Here is a 19,013-nt window from a genome sequence, read left to right as displayed (position 1 = left end):
AGCAACTGGATGCTGTGTTGTCATATAGCGTTATATGTTATATTAGAAGCAAACTAAACATAACATTACCTGTCCTGCACAGTAAAACGCAACCCCGGGCATTGCCAATCATTGCATTTGGTCCATCAGAGTTTTCTTAGAACCATATGAGAATGGTATAATTATGAGTTTGTATCTCTGGTGGAATTCACTTACATTTTAGTGTGCCATCAGCTTATTAAAAGCATGATGCTTCAAAGAATTAGTGTTTTTCCACTCACTGTGGAGGGGCTTCTAACTACAGTGGCCTATGCAAAAAATGTATATGGCCTTATCCCAAGCCAGTGTTTGCTTTGACCGTTCTGGGCTACTGTAGAAACATGGCAATGCAACATCTATCCAAGTAGACAAAGACCCGCTCCTTACAGTATATAGGTATAAATGGGTCATTCTAAACAATCCTTTTTTTTTTGCATTCCACTTCTGTCAAAATCCCTGTAAATCTTACTGTGCACACTGGATCTTTTAAAAAAGAAAAGACAGAGGGGGAAAAAAGTGAATCTCAACTCTGCAGTACATAAAACATGACTTTAATAGAAGTGTTGTCTCTGTGTGGTTTAAATATCATAACAAGACGGACATTAAATCAAACCAAATACATGGAATGAGTTACACATAACCCAGAGGACTATAATAATAATAATAACACCATAAGGATATACAGTAAGTCTAACTGTACTACAGTACTTAGACTCAAAGTTATGACAGCATAGGGTGAATTTACTTGTTCATAGTTAAAACAGAAAATCCTTACCTTTACTTATGTGGTTCGGGGCAGTGCCACTCCAAGTGATAAAGTTGACAGGAAGAACTTGTTTTTATAGATTATGTGCTTGCTTTCACTTTCTTTTGTGAACTTGAAATAATAGCCAAACATGTGACTTAAATGAATTTATTTTTTTATACAATACACCACAAAAATCCCCTGGAAGCAAAAAAAAAGACGCACTCAGACACGCCAAGAGATACACCGTGGGAGAAGTACCACTGACAGATGGGTAGAGGCAGATTTCACTGTACCAAGCACAGTGGCATACCGCAAAAGAAACAAACACAAACAGGGGCATGTAAAGACGCAGACTCAGTTCTCACATGGTACTTCCCCTAGGTTAAATACAGTAACAAAATACAGAGCACAGGAATTTAAGTTTTGGTTTCTGTTTAGTTTAGCTTTTACCACTGCCATCAGTATCTACAGGCAGTGGCTGCTGTGCTGGGCATTATGATGGGTCAGGATACAGGTGTTGTCTTTTTTTATCTTCTCCAAATAAAACAATACATTAATGTGATCCTGTTTTTTCGAAAGGAAGAAAATCACTGAAACACTTGTCACTGAAAAGCAATATGAAAAGACAAGGCAGATGAAACATGTTTTTATGTGAGTGTTTTGTCATGTTTGTTGGTTTATATCCCTTGTCTAATAAATAAATACTATTCCACTGATTGCTAAATATCATCTCCCAACAGCATGATGTTTATGACATATTTCATGACATCACTACAGTGACATTGTTTACCAGAATGCTTCTAAAACAGATTATATATATGTATATATCAGTATTCAGCATTATACGTATAAAAGTCTGGAGTCTCAGATAAAAAAAAAACGAGTAGCCTATATACTGTTATAGTTCAGAAGTATCTATTTCAACTGGTTTTAAAACAGAGCTTCTAACGGAGAGATCATTTACAACACCGAACACGTGATTTTAGCAGGACTGCAAAGTTTATTTCAGTCCACAGTGACAGCTGGAAATGTTGCTATTTTTACACTCTGAGTCCATCACTGCAGCTCAAACTAACATGAGGCACCGCAGTTGATGAGAACTTATCACACTCACATACACACTTTTAATTGGCTTTTATTACTATAAATGCAACATTTGGGTCAGATAGATCTCATCAGTCATTAGCTAGGCTTCTTTTCAACCCTTTTATTCAGTAGCAGAAACAGTCTGGTGTTACTTTAGAGTGTTTTATGTGACATAGTCCGAGCAGTTTCATCATGATCCAACTAAATACCAAAAAATACTTGTACTAATGTCACCTACAGCCTAGTTATACCTGCATGTAATTTAAGTATCAGCCAACAGTGAATTTTTGGATAGTATTTTCAATGTTTCTCCATTTTCCGTTCTAAGATTAAAGGGTATTGTCTAATTACTGCCACCAAGTGTCCAAATAATGCAACAAAAATATCTAAATAAACTAAATAATCTGCCAACAATAAACATAAATGGCTCCTACAATTAAGGCTTCCATTAAAATAGCATTTTAAGTGTTGGGTGTGATTTATACTTAGGGATTTATCCAGGTTTCATATGAGAAGAGAAAATATCTGCTTGCCGTTGGGCTAATCTATACAATGTATAATGTCATAGGCTTGTGCTAATAACATTAGCATGTTGTATCTGTGGGGAAATGTGTCCAGATAAAGGCAAGTGTTTGTCTGTGAATGCTGCCAGTTATAGTGAAGCTGATGTGTGTACTTGTGTTTGAAATAGTCTCTATTAAGCCCTGTTTAATTTGTTTTGGGTGTGTTTTGAATCAACTAAACTTTACAACACTTCACAGAAACCTCCGTCGCCAAACCATTAGAATCTAGAAAACAATGAATAAAACAGTTTCACGAGCCTGCTATGTGTGCTCAACTTATTTCTGATCCAGACGTTCAGGAGGTTTACTGGGAGCCAAATTATTCCCAGAGGTACAAAACAATACCTGGTGATTTAAACTGGTAAAAAAAAAAAAAAAAAAAAACACTGAATAAAGAAAAAGAAAAGAAAAAAATCAGTGGAGTTGCCTCTGTCTTAATCTGGCTGCTTTTATTTCCTTATCATAGTGGATTCACTTTAACGTTACACACAAATTTCATGTACTTCAACACCACGGTGGTCACCAGTGTTGGGAATACAGTAGAAATTACAGTTACCAATGAATACCTTACTGTAATTCTACTACTTTTGGCAGTAACTAAATAATGCAATTACAATCAAAGAACTTTAAATCATTATTCGTTACTTTACTCTTGATCACAGCAGACAAACACAGACTATTATCTAGATTTTTTTCCCCATTGTTAGAACTTTAAGCACTTTTATTTTATTAGTCCTGTAGAGATAAGACATCACTGTCATACGTCTGAAAAACAGTTGTTAATTCATTTTTCTTTGCCAAGACTATTAAAAACTGACTTGTGTTGCCTAATTTGAAGGCACGTCAAGGCTTCAATAAATAGACTTATCAGAACATATAATGTGTTTCATAGTTCCACTTCTCACTGTTTATCATGACAATGGATACACTCATAAATAAAATTTGACCATTGTCTTGTCGCACACTAACACTAAAATAATAAAGCTATGTGTGCCTTAATAATCGAATTTAAGCAGATATTTAAAAATATTGCAAAAGTTACCGAGGCTTAAGGCAAGTGCTATCGTTACCTGGATGTCCATGAGGGCAGGTCAGGGAGACGTGGGTGCTGCTCCACAGGGCGATTGATTTGCCTGTGTTGACTGCGGTGGCTGTGACATCAAGGGACATTAAAGAGGAAGGGGCAGGGGCTCAACTTAAATACAGCTATCAGAAATTACAGCATGCTTTTTATGAAGAAGTGATGCCATGGGCCAAATTTGAAAACTAAAACATTAAACAATTGAGTGAAGTAGAAAAAAAGGGCACTTATCTAGTCAGAGGTCAAAAGGACAGGTGCTTAAGAAACCAACTGAGGTCTATCTGTGCATGAGCCTGTTAAATGACATACTGGCTGTGTAATCATTCAGAAAACATTTAACCAACACTTATTTCAGCAGATCATTCAAGTTACAGTTTCACATACACATCATTTCTACAATGACTTAACCATCAAAGCATAATCCTCTATTTTAATCATATGAGACAGTGTAATAATAAAAATAATAAGCTTAAATCTTACACAGATCTTAACTGCACTGTTGCAGGTACTCGTGTCTGTTGGTCAATAGATGGCAGTGTCGTCACATGGTGAAAAATTATGAATTCCTGTAATAACTTGCTCGATTTACATTGTGTAACAGTGGGAGTTGGTGTATTGGTTATTATTGCTTACTAAATTACAGACTGAGTCCCTGACTACTTCACGCTGAGACCTGTGTTAAAGAGGCAGATAATAACAGTGTATTTCCAAAGAAATGCACATCTACGCTATCTCATTATTTCAGGGCACGCAGGGTGAGAGGGGGTAGATAGAGAGAGATGGTTGGGTTTGATGGTTGGGTTTAATGTGTGTGTGCATGGGTGTGTACAAAGAGAGAGGTAATGTGAGTTCAGTCTTGATCTGATTTCTAGCTAACATAATTAAGAGTCGTTTTTATGCTTACATCTAGCTGTTGAATCATCTTTGCCATACTCTGACATACGTTCATTCAGGGATGGAAAGTTCATATCATTGTCTGGCAGGCGTCCAGTTCAGGGCTGGATGATATATTGATATTATGTTGATGTTGTGATATGAAACTAGTTATTGTCTTGGATTGTGGACATCGTAATATTGTAGGTGTTGTCTTTTCCTGGTTTTAAAGGATGGATTACAGTGACGTGTGTGTTGTAAGGTTACTTTTGAAATGAAAAAGGCTACACATTACAAGTTACTCTACTAAAAATGTAATAAGCAGAGGTCTCAAGTCCTGTCACTCAAGTCCCAAGCCAAGTCCCAAGTCCTAAATTTTGAGTTTCAAGTCCTAAACAAGTCATAATGCACTGTTCACCAAATATAATACCATTTTAACAACTGAAGCCCCTTCTACACAGAGATCACGCTATAGGGCTGCCACAAAGTCCCTTCTTTATGCCTCCTTTACATTTTAACATGGAACCAAACAACAGCGGCATCATTTAACGAGGTGACAAAGTCCGAACACCCTCAAATGAGACCACATCCCAGTGTCTTCAAACAAAATGACAAAGTCCCAATGTCCTCAAATGAGACAATAATAAAGTCCCCATGCCTTCAAATGAGTATGTACTTCCTAATTAACAGTGTCTTAGCTTGTGACCGTTGCTAGAATTGGTCAAATTTGTTGTCATCAATTAAAAAAAGTTTCAACCATAACATGCGATCAAGTTGTCCGCTTTTGTGTCGAAATTGGCTGCAAACTGATTCAGCGGAGATGGCTGCCATTTTGTTTTTACATGGATTAGTGTATTGTGCTCTTATCACCACTAAATGGCACAAAAAAGTGTCCACGTACAAGGACAACATGTCTAAGTTAAGTAGAATGAAGTACAAGGTCAAGTAAACCCAAAATGAGATGTAACTCATATAAGGACACAGGGTCTCAGGAGGATAAACAATAACAATGGCAAAACATGACATTAATGACAATTTATCATATCTGTTATATGGCGGCTGATCTCGTCCTCCGCTCAGAGGGTAAGGAGCTCCCAAATTTTCACAATTTGTGGACATTTACAGCCGCTGTTCTTCTTTGAGTTAGCTGCTAACTGCTAACAGCTACTTTTAAGTCTCTGCATTGAGTCGCACACATAACATGTTGTCCAAATGTCACACCCGACCCATCTGACTCATGGTCCCGTCTTGCCAGCTACCCTGTACCGTTTCAGTGGTGTTACTACCTCCTGTGGCTGCTTAAAGGCGAGACCACTCTGTCACCAATTCTGAGATCATACCTTATAGACAGCATGGCGAGGCAGCATTACAGCGCGATATTCAACTTTCAATTTTATTTATAAAGCCCAGTATCACACATCACAATTTATCTCAGAGTGCTTTACAGCATACAACATCCCTCTGTCCATGGCCTTGAACAGGCAGTGTAAAAGAGGCTAGAGTTATAATATATTACATTTTCAAAAATCATAAATAGTTTTTTGCTGACCACTGTGTTGTTTTTGTAAACAAACTCTTTGTTATCATTTCTTCCAACTGGATCTCAGTACTACGTAACATTAGGTCTGCAAGGTCCTTGATTGCAGATCTGGGGAACCAAGTTTCGGCTTGCTGGGAATGAAAAGCATTAATTATAGTTGACTCAGTAAGTGAAATGACTTGTGTCACACTCTTTAAATAGCACACTTTTTAATCTTTGGGCTTGGTGGAAGGTGGGGAAAGGTCTTTTCAAGTCAAAAGGCTACAGCCCAAGTTCAGTCATGATTCACTGGTGTTCACTCCAGTTGTGATCCTTTTTTAAATTTTGTCAAGTCTAAAGTCATCACATTTGTAACTTGAGTCTGACTTGAGTCCAAGTCATGTGACTCAAGTCCACACTTCTGGTGATAAAAAATGTAACTATTTTAATTACTTTATCAAAGTAATATCACTGAAAAGATTTAATTACTTTTTGATTGCTTCTTTAAAAATGTTGTAAACTAGGTAATAAAAAATGTCTGGAAATCAACATATTCTCACTCTGACCTCGTCACATATTGGCATTTTGCTCATGGACTTTCCATGTCCCCATAGGATGTGCATGATACCCTGGGTGTGTTGGTTGTTGATCTGCTGGGACACCATGTTAAGTTCTCTTCTTTCAAGACACACTTCCGTTTTCACAGGAAATTTAACAATAACATACTGTCTCTTTCAAAATAAACACACTACATCAGCACAACACTGCGATTTGATGTTACAGCAGCAAAAATACGTGGTTAGGTTTAGGAGAAAACAACAGAGTTTGGCTTTATAATCCTAAGGGATGTGAACACAGCTCTCTCGGGTGAAAGTTGATGTTTGTTGGACCCATCCACCACCGTTCCCGCCTGCTCTACTCTGACTTTCACCACCTTAAGTTTCATCCTTGTCCTGCTGCAGCAATCGGCTGTGTATCATGCCGATGTTGAAGGATGCCTTTTTTCGTCAGTGTCTGACGCCACAAGTCACTGCCCAAGCTCCAGATTTCGACGACTTCGGAGTGAGACCGTGCTCTGGAAATAGGCTATGCCAAAAGAAGCCATTTCTACACGGTGAAAAGATTCAACATGACAAAATGAATGTTATATAATGTAATGTTGTATAATATAATTGGAATATGATGTTGTATAATCTACACATAAACTTTTTGCCAAAAAGAATATATCCAAAAATAACCCCTTTGTAATCATTTTTCTCATATTGTAATTAAATCACATGTAACGACACCGATCAGCCAAAACATTAAAACCATGGGCGTTAGGCGTTACCTGATCTTGTGGGTTGTGAGGACAGGTACCAGCATGCCCCACAGATGTTTGATCAGATTGGGATCCAAGGAATTGGAGGCATAAACATAAATATTAAAAAAAGAAAAAGTTATTAAGTGGTATTTTGTCATTACCACCATGATTTGTCTTTACCACTACAACACATGAAGTGGTGGTGATGACATTTCTCTATTTTTAGCTAACTGCGGGCTACTGGTCAAACTTAGAAACATCACTTCAGAGTTAACTAGCAATGTTCTCAGGTTCTACAAAAATATATAGTAATTGCACAAAAAATAAAAAATATTAGCAAACTATAGCATGTTTAGCAATGACTTGTAATGAACATACTCTATTGTCAGTAAGTATAAATGACAAAATTTCATACATTTCTGGTGATCAATGTATCTGTCTTCCCCGTGAACAGGCATGTCCTCCAGTGTCACAACACACTGATGTAGGTACCAAAGTAACAAACTCTGAAAAAACACATTCTGCAAAATGTTTGATGTGGTGGTAATGGCAGCGATATTAAAGGACACACATGTTTTGCGTAAAATAAAAGTCACAAATTGTGCCTATGTTAAATATTTGAGAGGAAATCAGTGATTCAACTATGTTTATAGCAATGAAAATTAGAGGATTTTGTTAGTTTTTACTGGAAAAATTACAGCACCAAACACCAAAACAATGATGAAATTCCAACATAAAACAGTATAAGAAATTAAATAAAACTGTAATTTCCCAAGAAAAAAAATTAAGCATGGAGGTGAAATGAAGCATTTTAAGTCATGATAATATAAATGACAAGAAAAAACTTTTTTTTCCTTAAAAAAAAATCATTCCAGGGATATAAAAGTGCCCAAAATCAAATAATAACCCTATACCTGCTAAATATTAGCATGTTAGCATTTTCTCTGTGAGCATGCTAACATGCCTATATGAGCATTTAGCTCCAAGAACCACAACATCCTCACAGAGCTGCTAGCATGCCTGTAACTACACAAATGGCTTTTTTGAGAGAAAAAAACATGGCAAGAGAATTGTAAAAATTCAAATCGTCAAACTAAAAACATGTAAAAAAAAAAAAAATTTTAAAAAAAAAGACATATTCATAACAATATAGACTGAAAATTTGAGGATTTTGTTAGTTTTTTAACTGGAGAATTATAGCACCAAACATCAAAGCTCTGAAAATGGTGAAATTCCATTAAACAGTATAGAAAATGAAAGGAAAATGAAAATATTTCAAGAGAAAAATTAAGCATAGAGGTGAAATAAAGCATTCTAAGTAATGATAATCTAAATAACAGGTTGCCCGAAACCCAATAATCACCCTATACCCGCTAAACATTAGCATGTTAGCATTTTCACCGTGAGCATTATGGCTGTAAATAAAACAAATTTCTTTCTTTCAAATGAAAAAAAAATGGTAGGAGAATAGTATAAACTCAACCCGTCAATCAAAAAAAAAAAAAAAGAATAAGAAAAAAGACAATGAAGCACAATAAGAGAAAAGACAGAAGGAAATAATGGAAGGGAAGTGAGGAAACATATATGCAGAAAATGTAAGACACCCACCAACCAACTGGAATAACAACTGCTGAAAACAAGTTGTTTTTTTTTTGTTTTTTGTTTTTTTATTGGCATATTTGTTGGTTTATGTCCCTTATATAATATACAAATGTTGCACTGATCGTTTAATATAACTCCCCACAGTGAAATGCCTCATCACATAACATTAGCATTCAAATAATAATAGCGTGACAGAGATGCAAAATGGCAGTGAATGTGTAAGAACACGATTAGAGTAAGTGCATTTTGTGTTATAATTTTGTTCCATATCAAAAGAATGCTGCAGAGCAAGTAAGGCTACACATAAGCATTGAGTTTCTCTCCTCCATTCACAGTCAGTTTCACATTCGCTTGTATACGTAGATGACTCTGTTGCAGGAAGGACAGCTATGCTCCACATCTTGACAGGAATCGACACAGAACGGGATACAGCAGCAAAGAAGACACCTGAAGGAGGAAAGAAAGTCAACTGTTACTCTCTAGTTTTGTTACTGAAGTAATGATAGCTCATAAAGCTAGATTTTTTATATGCTTCAAATACATTTTTTTTCTCCATAACATGGAAACCACCAGAAACTACTCGTGCAACAAGTTTCTACCCAAAAGGTTGTTTTTTTTACCCAAAGAGGGCGAGGCCACCACAGATGGCCCAGGTCATCAGGCCTGCTTTGGGATGAGTCCGGGTGATCACTGTCTGCTGGCAGTGGGGACACACAGTTTGTCCTGGGACTTCATGCAGTGCAGGTTGCACTATCATGTGAGTCACTGAGGAGGAGAAAATGGACAACACATCAAGGATTTGTCTCCATATTCACTTTTATCTCATTATATCACAATAAAAGAATGGGTTTGTACAAATTTGCAAATTTTAACTTCGTTTTTTGGACTGCTTCTCAGATAGATTTTGCCTTTTCATTTTGTCTTACTCTCATTCCCTCCACATACACTCCAGTCCAGCATACCCATGAATGCTCTATGTTCTGAATGAAGGCCTTGTCATAAAAGAGGGCCCTGCACCTTTGTAAAGGTCCAGTGTGCAAGAATTAGGGGGATTTACTAGCATCAAGCAGTGAGGATTGCAGATTGCAACCAGCTGAAACACCAGCTTCATTGTCCAGGAAGATTTTTTTTTTCTTTTTACCAGGAGCCAAATTATCTGCAGATGTCTCTTCCTCTCCGAAATAAATGGACCAGGTGAGTTAAACACTGAATAAAGCAGTTTCACGTTACAAATCAGTGTTTCTCCTACCCTGTTCCGCTCATCAGAGATGAACTGCTAATGCATGCTCACCTTTTGTCTTTGATAATTTAATGTATGCTCATCTTTTTCCTGATCCAGACATTCAGATTTATTTTATTTACCAGGAGTCAAATTATCTGCAGAGGTCTGCATGTGTGGAAATAAATGGGTCACAGCACTCAAAGAAACCAGATGAATTGGTGGTTTAATGTTGTTGCCCAGAACATGCGTCCAAAAAAGTTCTCCCTAGAGACATTAAATGTAACCTTTTTTTTTTTTATTGGAAGACTCTACACTGCTCGTAAAGGAGGGGCTGCCAACTATGGCGGCCGGTGTGTAGACGCAAATGGCCCTATTTAAAGCCAGTGTTTGGTTCATCCATTCTGGTCTATACTGTAAAAACATGGCGGGGTCTGAGGACAAGCAGCTGCTCCCCATGTAGATATAAAGGCCTCATTTAAAGGTGACAAAAACACAACAATTCTTCTATTGGGTGATTATACACTAAAGAAAACATCTTCATTATATTCCATTTCTGCCAGTAAATCCCCCTGAATCCCACACACTGGACCTTTAAATATATCTTATGATGTTTTTTATTTTTATCACATAATTTAATATGTGTACTTGTCGTTGCCAGCTAGTCAGACATTTCTGCTGTTGCGGTAGACTCACTTTGAGCAGCCATTACCAGGTTTGAGGATTAAATGTACTGACTGCAATGCCTCAAAAAGGCCAGCAGAGGCCGGCAACAGTGTGACAACTGTAATTTGATTAGGGGTCTCTGTTGTGTTTCTGTCTTTATGGAGGCATCAAAACATAAAGGGTTTAATACTATAGGACGGCTCAGATTGTTCTTATTGTGTAGTGTGAAACTGTCATTGACAGACGGACAGTATAATGTAAAAAAAATAAAAATATAAGAACTGCAACACATTCTTCACATGAGAACCCCACAGTTTATATAAGCTGTATCTGTGTTTGGTAGCTAATGTATCCGTGATTAAGATCCTTATTTGTCTGTTACACTGAGCAGTACTCCAAATGTGACTAGACACCACAAGAAGAAACCGTGAACAAAAGCTTTTTGTGATGGACAGAGACCACAATACACCCACTGACTTTGTGGGGCTGCGCAGTGGCAGTTCTCACTTCACACACTGGAACGGAAACTCTTTGACTATCAGTTCACAGATGTGCATTCACAACATCGTGTTCACAATCAGGGTGTAAACGTGTTGTCGTTTGCATGAGAGATGGTGCATATCTGTTGTGCTGTACATGGGGCAGTATTGTGCATTGTCTCACCTGTTGTAGCAGGTGCAGGAGCAAAAGCAACACCTGGCAAAGAAACAGATTTCCCTAAAACACCTTCCATAACATAACTGCATTGCATTAAATACACGTAGGCAGAGTAGTGTAGACATTCTACGTGAATATGTGCCTCATGGCATGATGTAAGAACAAAACTAAATTTGTTTCCACGTTTTAAAAGTAACAGAATCATCTTTAAACGAAGGCAGACACAGACACACCTTGGTACGCAGCAGGCGGAGGAGCTCCTGGAGAGTAGCCCGGCTGAGGCTGCATCCCTGGCTGAGGCATTGCACCCCCATAGTTCACAGGTGGCCCAGGGTATGGTGGAGCGGAGTCCTGTGGAGGGTATCCTTTTTCCATCTTCAGAGATCCTTACTGCATGTAAGAAATGTGAATCGTCTTTTTAAAGTTGATCAACTGGCGTCCAAGTTAATAAGTAAACATATAAACTTAGTTATAAACTAGGATATTGTGTTGTATTGCTGCCACAAAAACTCCAAACAGCATGTAAGCACTTGTGCTTCCTTATTACTGAGGAAGTGAAGAAGTATACAGCTTGACTTCAGTGTATTGGCACTTAAAAGAGGAAGAGCCAAACCGCATGTTCAACACCCTCTTTAAACCCACATCACCAACATCTGCAAATCACAATGGTTCAGCGTATCTTGTTTTTGGCCACTGGCAAATGTAAATGCAATATGCATGCTATTTGGCTCTATAGCTGCTAAATGCTCCACTGTGTTCACCAGCGAGTTGCTAACTGTGTCTATCTGCTTTGTGGTGCTGAGCAGGTAGTTTACAGTGGGTTTTTAGGGGGGTTTTTTGACAGAAATGACCCCATAAGAGAAGTGAGGGTGAACCGACAGGAAGGCTAAACCTGGACCTGAAACTATAAAGCTTCATAAATCCAAAAACAGCTGCAGATAATTCTTTGTAGGTTCATCACTACGAGTGACCCCTTCCACATTCTCATTTGATACATAATTATAAAGATACCTATTTTTAACGGTCATATGTAAAAGTAACAACACCACACTGTAACAACACTTCATTACAGGTAAAGTCATGCATGAGACTTAAGTAAAAGTGCTCAAGTATTATTGCAGTGTTGTCTACAAGACCACCTAAACCGAGACCAGAGGCCTGTACTATGAAGCAGGATTTGGAGTTAGCCAGGTAACTTCAGGGTTAACTCAAGATTATGTTCAGGGTATCAGATCACAGCCCGTCAACACACGACCTCTGACCAATTAGATCACTGAAGAAAAAGTATCCATGGACGAAAGTCTGAAGTCTCAGGTAAAAAAGAGTAGCCTCTAATAGTTCAACACATTCTCAACTTGACTGTTTGGATCATATTTTCAACATTTCTACATTTCCGTAATGAGATCACAGAGTATCGTTTACATCCCATGCCACTGACATTTAACAGTCTTGTAGTCGCAGCCAGTTTTGGTACCACTTCATATTAAATGAAGCAGTCTATGTCATTCATGGCTGTGATGACACTTGTAATCAACAACCCCACCACTTTCACATGAGCACGCTCATAGCTGTACTGAACTAGCTGATAACCAGCTTTATAGAACCAGATATCCAGACAGCCGATGTTAGGGTTGGTCAGACCAGATAAAGAAAAGATATCCTGGGTAAGCTGAACTGGCTTCATAGTACTCAGCCTCAGGTCATGACCAAGGCCAGAGTGTATCGAGACCGTAACAAGACCAAGACTCTGAGGTGTTGAGACCGAGTCAAGACCAAGACCAGACCAGTCCGACTCCCACACTGCATTACATACCTATGACAAAATGTGGAACATGCGAGCTGTAGGCACTCCTCAAATTGATGTAAAATGCATCCACAGAAACAAAGATTCTTCTTCATCCCTCTCTTTTTATTGCCATACTGCATGTAAGGGCACATGCATAAGTGTACCACGAGAAACGTCTTGATAAAATTAACACAAGTGATTGCAGAGGAGAACTTAACATGTGGGTATTTTCCACAGTTTCGTTTTCAGTGGGCAAACAAACACAGTGCAGAGCTGAAATCAATGTCACAATCTTGATTCAACATCCTTGTTTTTTTTTCCACAAGCACTTCAGTGATTTCCCTGCAGTTGTGGTCTTAAATCAAATCCTACATCCTCTTTGTCCGAGACCAAAACAAGACAGAGTAAAAGTACAGTTTATTTCAAGAAGAGACCAAGACCAACGTTGAGTACAACACTGATTATTGGCAAAATAATCAGTGTACTTAGTGTATAAAATGCTCCCTGTGACTATTAAAATAAATATACTATGATTCTAGTGTTGCTGAAGCATTAGTAAATAAGCAGCATTTCACTGTTGTGTTTAGTCAGGGTGTGGCTAATTTTGACTCTTTCATTTACTGTTACTAGATATTTCATCTGTAAGAGATGTAACAACCTTAAAATAACTGTTAATAAAGTTGTGAGATAAATAGTGGAGTAAAACGTACACTATTTGCCCAGGAATGAAGAAGTATAAAGTGGCAAAAATGCAAATACAAATTAAAGGTACCTCAAAATTCTGTTAACTTCAAGTACAGTATTTGAAAAATGTACTTACTTCCGATCACTGGGGAAAACTGAGTGTGACTTTAAAGAGATGTCAAACTGTGGTATTAGTAGAGTAGGTGGGTGTAAGCAGTGGTCGGCTGCAATTTACCATATCAGAAGTTTGCTTAGTGGGGGAGGTATGGGGCAATAGAGCTTGTGGTTAAAAGCACTTTGTTCTGATAATGTCACTCTGTACTTGTCCAGATCCTAAAAGCCTCTTTTAGTGATCTAACCAGCATGCATTAGTGCTGTATTTTGATAATATGGATAAATGTAGAGCCACAATGTTGCCAGGCAGCCCGTCTCTCATAGGAACAGGCGCAGTCAGTCCCTGCAAGACTTCCTGTGTCTAAACATAAATCCATCCTAAATCAATTAGAGCAACATGAGCCACACACATTAATTCACCGCAGCATGCCATTATGCCTCGCCCTGTTTTGTTTGGATACTGTGTCTGGATAAGGATTACATCACCATTTTTTTTTGTCAGGAAAAAAATCTTCTTCATTTTCTTTGCATATCTTCCACACCGTTATGGAATAATAAAATCAGCTATATAAACGAGATAAACCAACCTTAAAACAAGGCAAACACAAAGCTGATAACTCTAACATGATGGCAACAGCAGCTAACTACAAATATATAGGATAAGATTTACCTACCTGTTACTTTCCGTCAAAAAGAGAGAGTTGCACACCCTCTCTGCTGCAGCTGCCTTTTCCTGAGTGAAGCAAACACAGTATAACCAAGAGTACTGACGGAAGACAAATAGGGGAAGGTATTTCCTGTATTTCCTTCGAGGTAATGGACTGACTGTAGACCCACAACTTCACGATCCCCCCTCCCCTTTTCCCCTCCCTTTTTCTTCCATGGAACTGGGTGTGTCTAACAGTAATCACCAGAAAAGTATAACAGTGTTGATTTCACAATGCTTTTCAAATAATATCCAATGTACGGCAATAAGGGTCATGAAAATGGGCTCAGCAAAAAGAGAGGGAGAGACGGATGTTGGCTATGAACAAAGGCTCCTTTGTTGACCCAGTGTAATGCATCATTTCACTGATCGGCCACTGTTTCAGGCAGAAACCCTGAAAAAAGTCACATTTAAGAACACATACATATATAAAGGACATAAGTAATATAAAACCACTGACTCAGACCACTTAAGATCGAGGGATCAACACTGTATCTTTTCAGATGAACAAACTAAAAAGTCCATTTGCATCTCTGCATCATTCACGTCTTGTGAGTACACCCCTCTTGTTTCCTGTGGTCTAACACAATGTTAGTATGACTCACCTAATGAGAACCATGTGAGAGTGTGTTAGAAAGCAGTTATAAACCAGCTCACTTTCTTTCCATAACAACTTTTTTTTTCTCCAAGCCTGTAAAAGACCATGTGTGCAGTCCAGCTGTCATGCTTTTTTTACAATAGAGTAGGAGATTACTTACATCTTAGTCATATGGGAGCAAATAAAGGACATAATTAATCAAGTTTTGAAAGCCACTTAACACTTAAAGGAATACCTCACCCCCTAACTGATCTTCTGTAGATCAGTAAGTCATGTTGTGGTACAATGATTTTGTGAAGATAACTGTTTTTCTTGCATGCCTCCATGGAAAACTGCAAACATTGATTTACTGATTGATTGGGGACCACGTTAAATGGCAAAACTCTGACAATACTGTTTACAAACTCTCACACAACTCCTGCGGTATCGTCTCTGTAAGTCCTGGTTATCTAGTCATATGATCAGTACTTCCCCAAAACATGCATGTCACTAAAACCTTACAACTGAGAACTGAATGGGAGGTGAAAATTGTCTATACTGTCCTTAAAGCCAGACACCAGTACTAAGTACCATTTTCTGTGGAGGCATGCGAAAAAAACAGAGTTTTCTTCATGAATTCAAATGGTCATTTTATGGGTGAAGTGTTCCTTTAATACTGAAATTTAAATACTACGTTGAACTCACAGCACTGAAATATTTTACTTTGAAAACCATGTATCTGAACTGAACTCTTTGAAATTAGTCTGAAATTTCTTGATTTGCCATTTGCATTTTTTTTCCCAATGTTCACAAATTCAGATCCAAAAATTCAAGTTTCAGATTTAAAAAAGAAATAGATTCAGGTTGCCTGAATTTGATCCAATTTGACATAAAAAAAATTAAATATTAACTAGATGGCACATAAACAGCAAAAAAATGGATGACTTACCAGAGCCTTGTTTTTCTCTCTGTTACTCATCCTTAAGTTTCAATTTTCAGACTGCTGTTTTGGATCACATGACACTCTGATAAGCCAAAAGTCGGTTTGACTGCATTCAAGCTCGCCTGCCTGTCCTGCACTGTGTAGCAGAGATATTTTGCTATCTACAGTACCTCTTTTTTTTTTTTTACTTGAATTTTTAGATCTGAATTTAACCTTTTTTTTCAAATTCTGAAACCTGCATTATTGAATCTAAGAGTGATTTCACACTTGGTCCTTTTCAGCCCTCTAAACGGACTCAGAGCAGTGACTCAGCATTTTTTACATATATGTGAAAACTCCAAGAGAACGCAGACCCCTCTGAAGCGAACCGATCTGGAGTGCGGTTCACTTAACCTATGCCTTATGAACATGAAGTGCTCCAGGTTTACTTTGCTCTTTGCCTTTGTATTTAGCCCTCTACATCTCATGCTGTTGACCTGGGACGCTTGAAAAAGCAGATGAAACCACGTCGGCCTGGACGAAGAGCACTTTGGTCCATGGAAGACAATGCACGTCTCCAGATGTGGAATGTAGAATACATCAGACGGCAACAGTAAAAACAAAACTATGTCAATATATATTATATATAGTGTGAACAGAAAGAGAACTGGGTCGTCTTTCAAATGAACTGACAATATGAACACAAAAAGAACTGAGTCTCTTTTCTGTTGGTGCACTTTAAGAGGACTGAGTTCAGTTTGTTTAAAAAGGAATAAATGTGAAAACACCCTAGGCCTGAATTTTACCAATCAAATTTGGGCAACCTGTAACTCCTTTTGCAAATTCTGAAACCTGAATTTTTTTAATCTAAGCGTGTCTTCACATTTGGTCCTTTTCAGCCCTCTAAATGGACTCAGAGCCGTGACTCATTTTTTGCGTATATGTGAACACTCCAAGAGAACTCAGACCCCTCTGAAGCGAATTGAACTCGAGTAAAACCAAAACTATGTCAATATATATTATATATAGTGTGAACAGAGAGAGACTCCTGTTTCTGTTGGTCCACTTTTTGGTGCACTTTCAAAGGACTGAGTTCAGTTAATTTGAAAAGGACTATATGTGAAAGCATCCTAAATTTGTGAACAGTGAAAACAAAAAAAAAAATCTTATTCAGCTTTTAAAACTGCAAATTGAAAAAATTCATTCAGATACATAGTTTTCAAAGTAAAATATTACAAATCTATTAATTTAGTTGTCTTTAAATTTACATATATATATATATTTTAAGTATATTTTAAGTATTCTGTGGCAGTTAAAATTCAAATGTGTCTATTTCCTTCCACGCAACCAAAAGGTGTGACTGTGGTAAACATAGACAATGCAGCAGTAATTTTCCATGGTTATATAGTTATTGCATCACTTCACTTTGACATCACACTGCACATTAACCGTCTTGCCAAACAGTATGAATCATGTGACGGAAACTGGCCTCAAGCAGCAGCAGAGCAATAAAATAAACTTTATAGTATCGTAATAGTATTACAATGTGAAATTAGGGCAAGCACATCTCTGCCAAGTGGCCGCATTTTGGTTGCCCAAGCTGATTGGGGCCAATCTAGACAATTCTTGTAGCTCCACCAGACTAGCCTCAGTGCATTTCAGAAGATGCAAGCTGTGCAAGTTGAAGATGTCCCATAGATGTATAATAATAACCACATACCAGATCCCAGTCTGTCTGTATTCAATCCACTGAATATGGGCAGTAGTGTGGCCCTACTCATGAGTTCCTGCTAGATTCATAACCTTAACATAGCGATGACATCACAGATTTTAAAAACCTTTTCTCATCTTGAGGATAGTTTTACAAATATAAAACCACTAATAATCTAAAATTCAAAGTAGGAAGAGTCATAACTGCCTGTGTTTGCAGTTGGAAACGCCCTGTCAACAAGACATCTCTTTTACAATGGTGGACTATGGGGTTAATGATTTTATGGCAGCAGGAAATTTTTTGTTCCAATAACATGAGCAGCTACTGGAGCCTAACACAGCTGGAATTGGATTAGAGGCGGAGCACACCCTGGACAGGTCACCAGACTATCACAGGGCTGACACATAGAGACAGAAAACCATTCACTTACATTCACACCTACAGGGAAATTTAGAGTCAACAGTTAACCTATCTTGCATGTCTTTGGACTGTGGGAGGAAGCTGGAGTACCTGGAGGAAACCCACGCTGACTCCACACAGTGGGGCCCCAGCTGGCCAGCAGGTTCAAACCCAGAATCCTCTTGGCTACGAGGCGACAATGCTTACCACTACACCACAAGAACTTAGTAACGATAGGGGCACCCAGTAGCTCAGTGGGTAGAGCTAGCGTCCCATGTATAAAGGCAATGTCCTTGCTGCAGCAGCCACGGGCTCATTTCCAACCCATGGCCCCCTGCTGCACGTCATCCCTTCTCTCTCCCCCTTTCACACTCAATCTGTCCTGTCTTGTCCAATACAGGCATAAAAAATCTCCAAAAAATCTTTAAAGAAAACAAGTGTATTGAGAGTTTGTCAATTCAATGGAAAACAATCTGTTCCGTTCTACCCGAGCAGGATTTCTGTTAAACCTCAGTAATGAGAAATGTCTCAATGTGTGTTTTACGGAAACTTACCACACTCTTACACAATACCAGATGCTCCTCAGCGTCTGCGTAATCATTCTTATCCAGGCTCTCTCCCTTATACATGCTAAGTGAGTGTGAATGATCCACCTCTAAACACATGACTTTGACGCATGATGGCCTGGCGACAGTTAGACAGTGGCTGCAGAGACGGAGAGGTCACAGGACTATCACAAGGACTTCACATATCACATCTGGAATGCACTGCGTTACAGC

At 38.2% G+C, this 19,013-nt stretch overlaps 1 protein-coding gene across 5 annotated transcripts; it reads right to left on the bottom strand.

Annotated features, from left to right (window-relative positions):
* Positions 1 to 7,988: 7,988 nt before the first annotated feature.
* On the bottom strand, positions 7,989 to 18,927 carry LOC125878940 (LITAF domain-containing protein-like). 5 transcript variants are annotated; one of them, XM_049560471.1, is made up of 6 exons: positions 18,789 to 18,873; positions 14,594 to 14,652; positions 11,569 to 11,725; positions 11,342 to 11,374; positions 9,414 to 9,558; positions 7,989 to 9,240 (listed from the first exon to the last, which is right to left on the bottom strand). In XM_049560471.1, the coding sequence occupies exons 3-6, from the start codon at positions 11,708 to 11,710 to the stop codon at positions 9,135 to 9,137; spliced, it is 426 nt and encodes a 141-aa protein (XP_049416428.1). In that variant the 5' UTR covers positions 11,711 to 11,725; positions 14,594 to 14,652; positions 18,789 to 18,873; the 3' UTR covers positions 7,989 to 9,134. The 5 variants fall into 5 exon arrangements, with proteins under 5 accessions (XP_049416428.1, XP_049416427.1, XP_049416429.1 ...); XM_049560470.1 differs by lacking the exon at positions 18,789 to 18,873 and adding an exon at positions 16,152 to 16,238; XM_049560472.1 differs by lacking the exon at positions 14,594 to 14,652 and having other exon boundaries at positions 18,789 to 18,927.
* Between the last annotated feature and the right edge of the window lie 86 nt (positions 18,928 to 19,013).

This window comes from Epinephelus fuscoguttatus, linkage group LG19 (genome assembly GCF_011397635.1).
Source record: "Epinephelus fuscoguttatus linkage group LG19, E.fuscoguttatus.final_Chr_v1".
Lineage (NCBI taxonomy): Eukaryota > Metazoa > Chordata > Actinopteri > Perciformes > Serranidae > Epinephelus > Epinephelus fuscoguttatus.
The sequence above is the reverse complement of the archived record's forward strand: the minus strand, read 5'-3'. Positions and strand labels throughout refer to the sequence as shown.

Excerpts from the sequence above, each read along its gene's own strand:
- LOC125878940 (XM_049560472.1), bottom strand. The coding sequence starts at position 11,710 with ATGGAAAAAGGATACCCTCCACAGGACTCCGCTCCACCATACCCTGGG. Across the intron at positions 11,375-11,568 it reads TCCGCCTGCTGCGTACCAAG|GTGTTGCTTTTGCTCCTGCA; the intron begins GTGTGTCTGTGT and ends TTTCTTTGCCAG. Across the intron at positions 9,559-11,341 it reads TCCTGCACCTGCTACAACAG|TGACTCACATGATAGTGCAA; the intron begins GTGAGACAATGC and ends TCTCCTCCTCAG.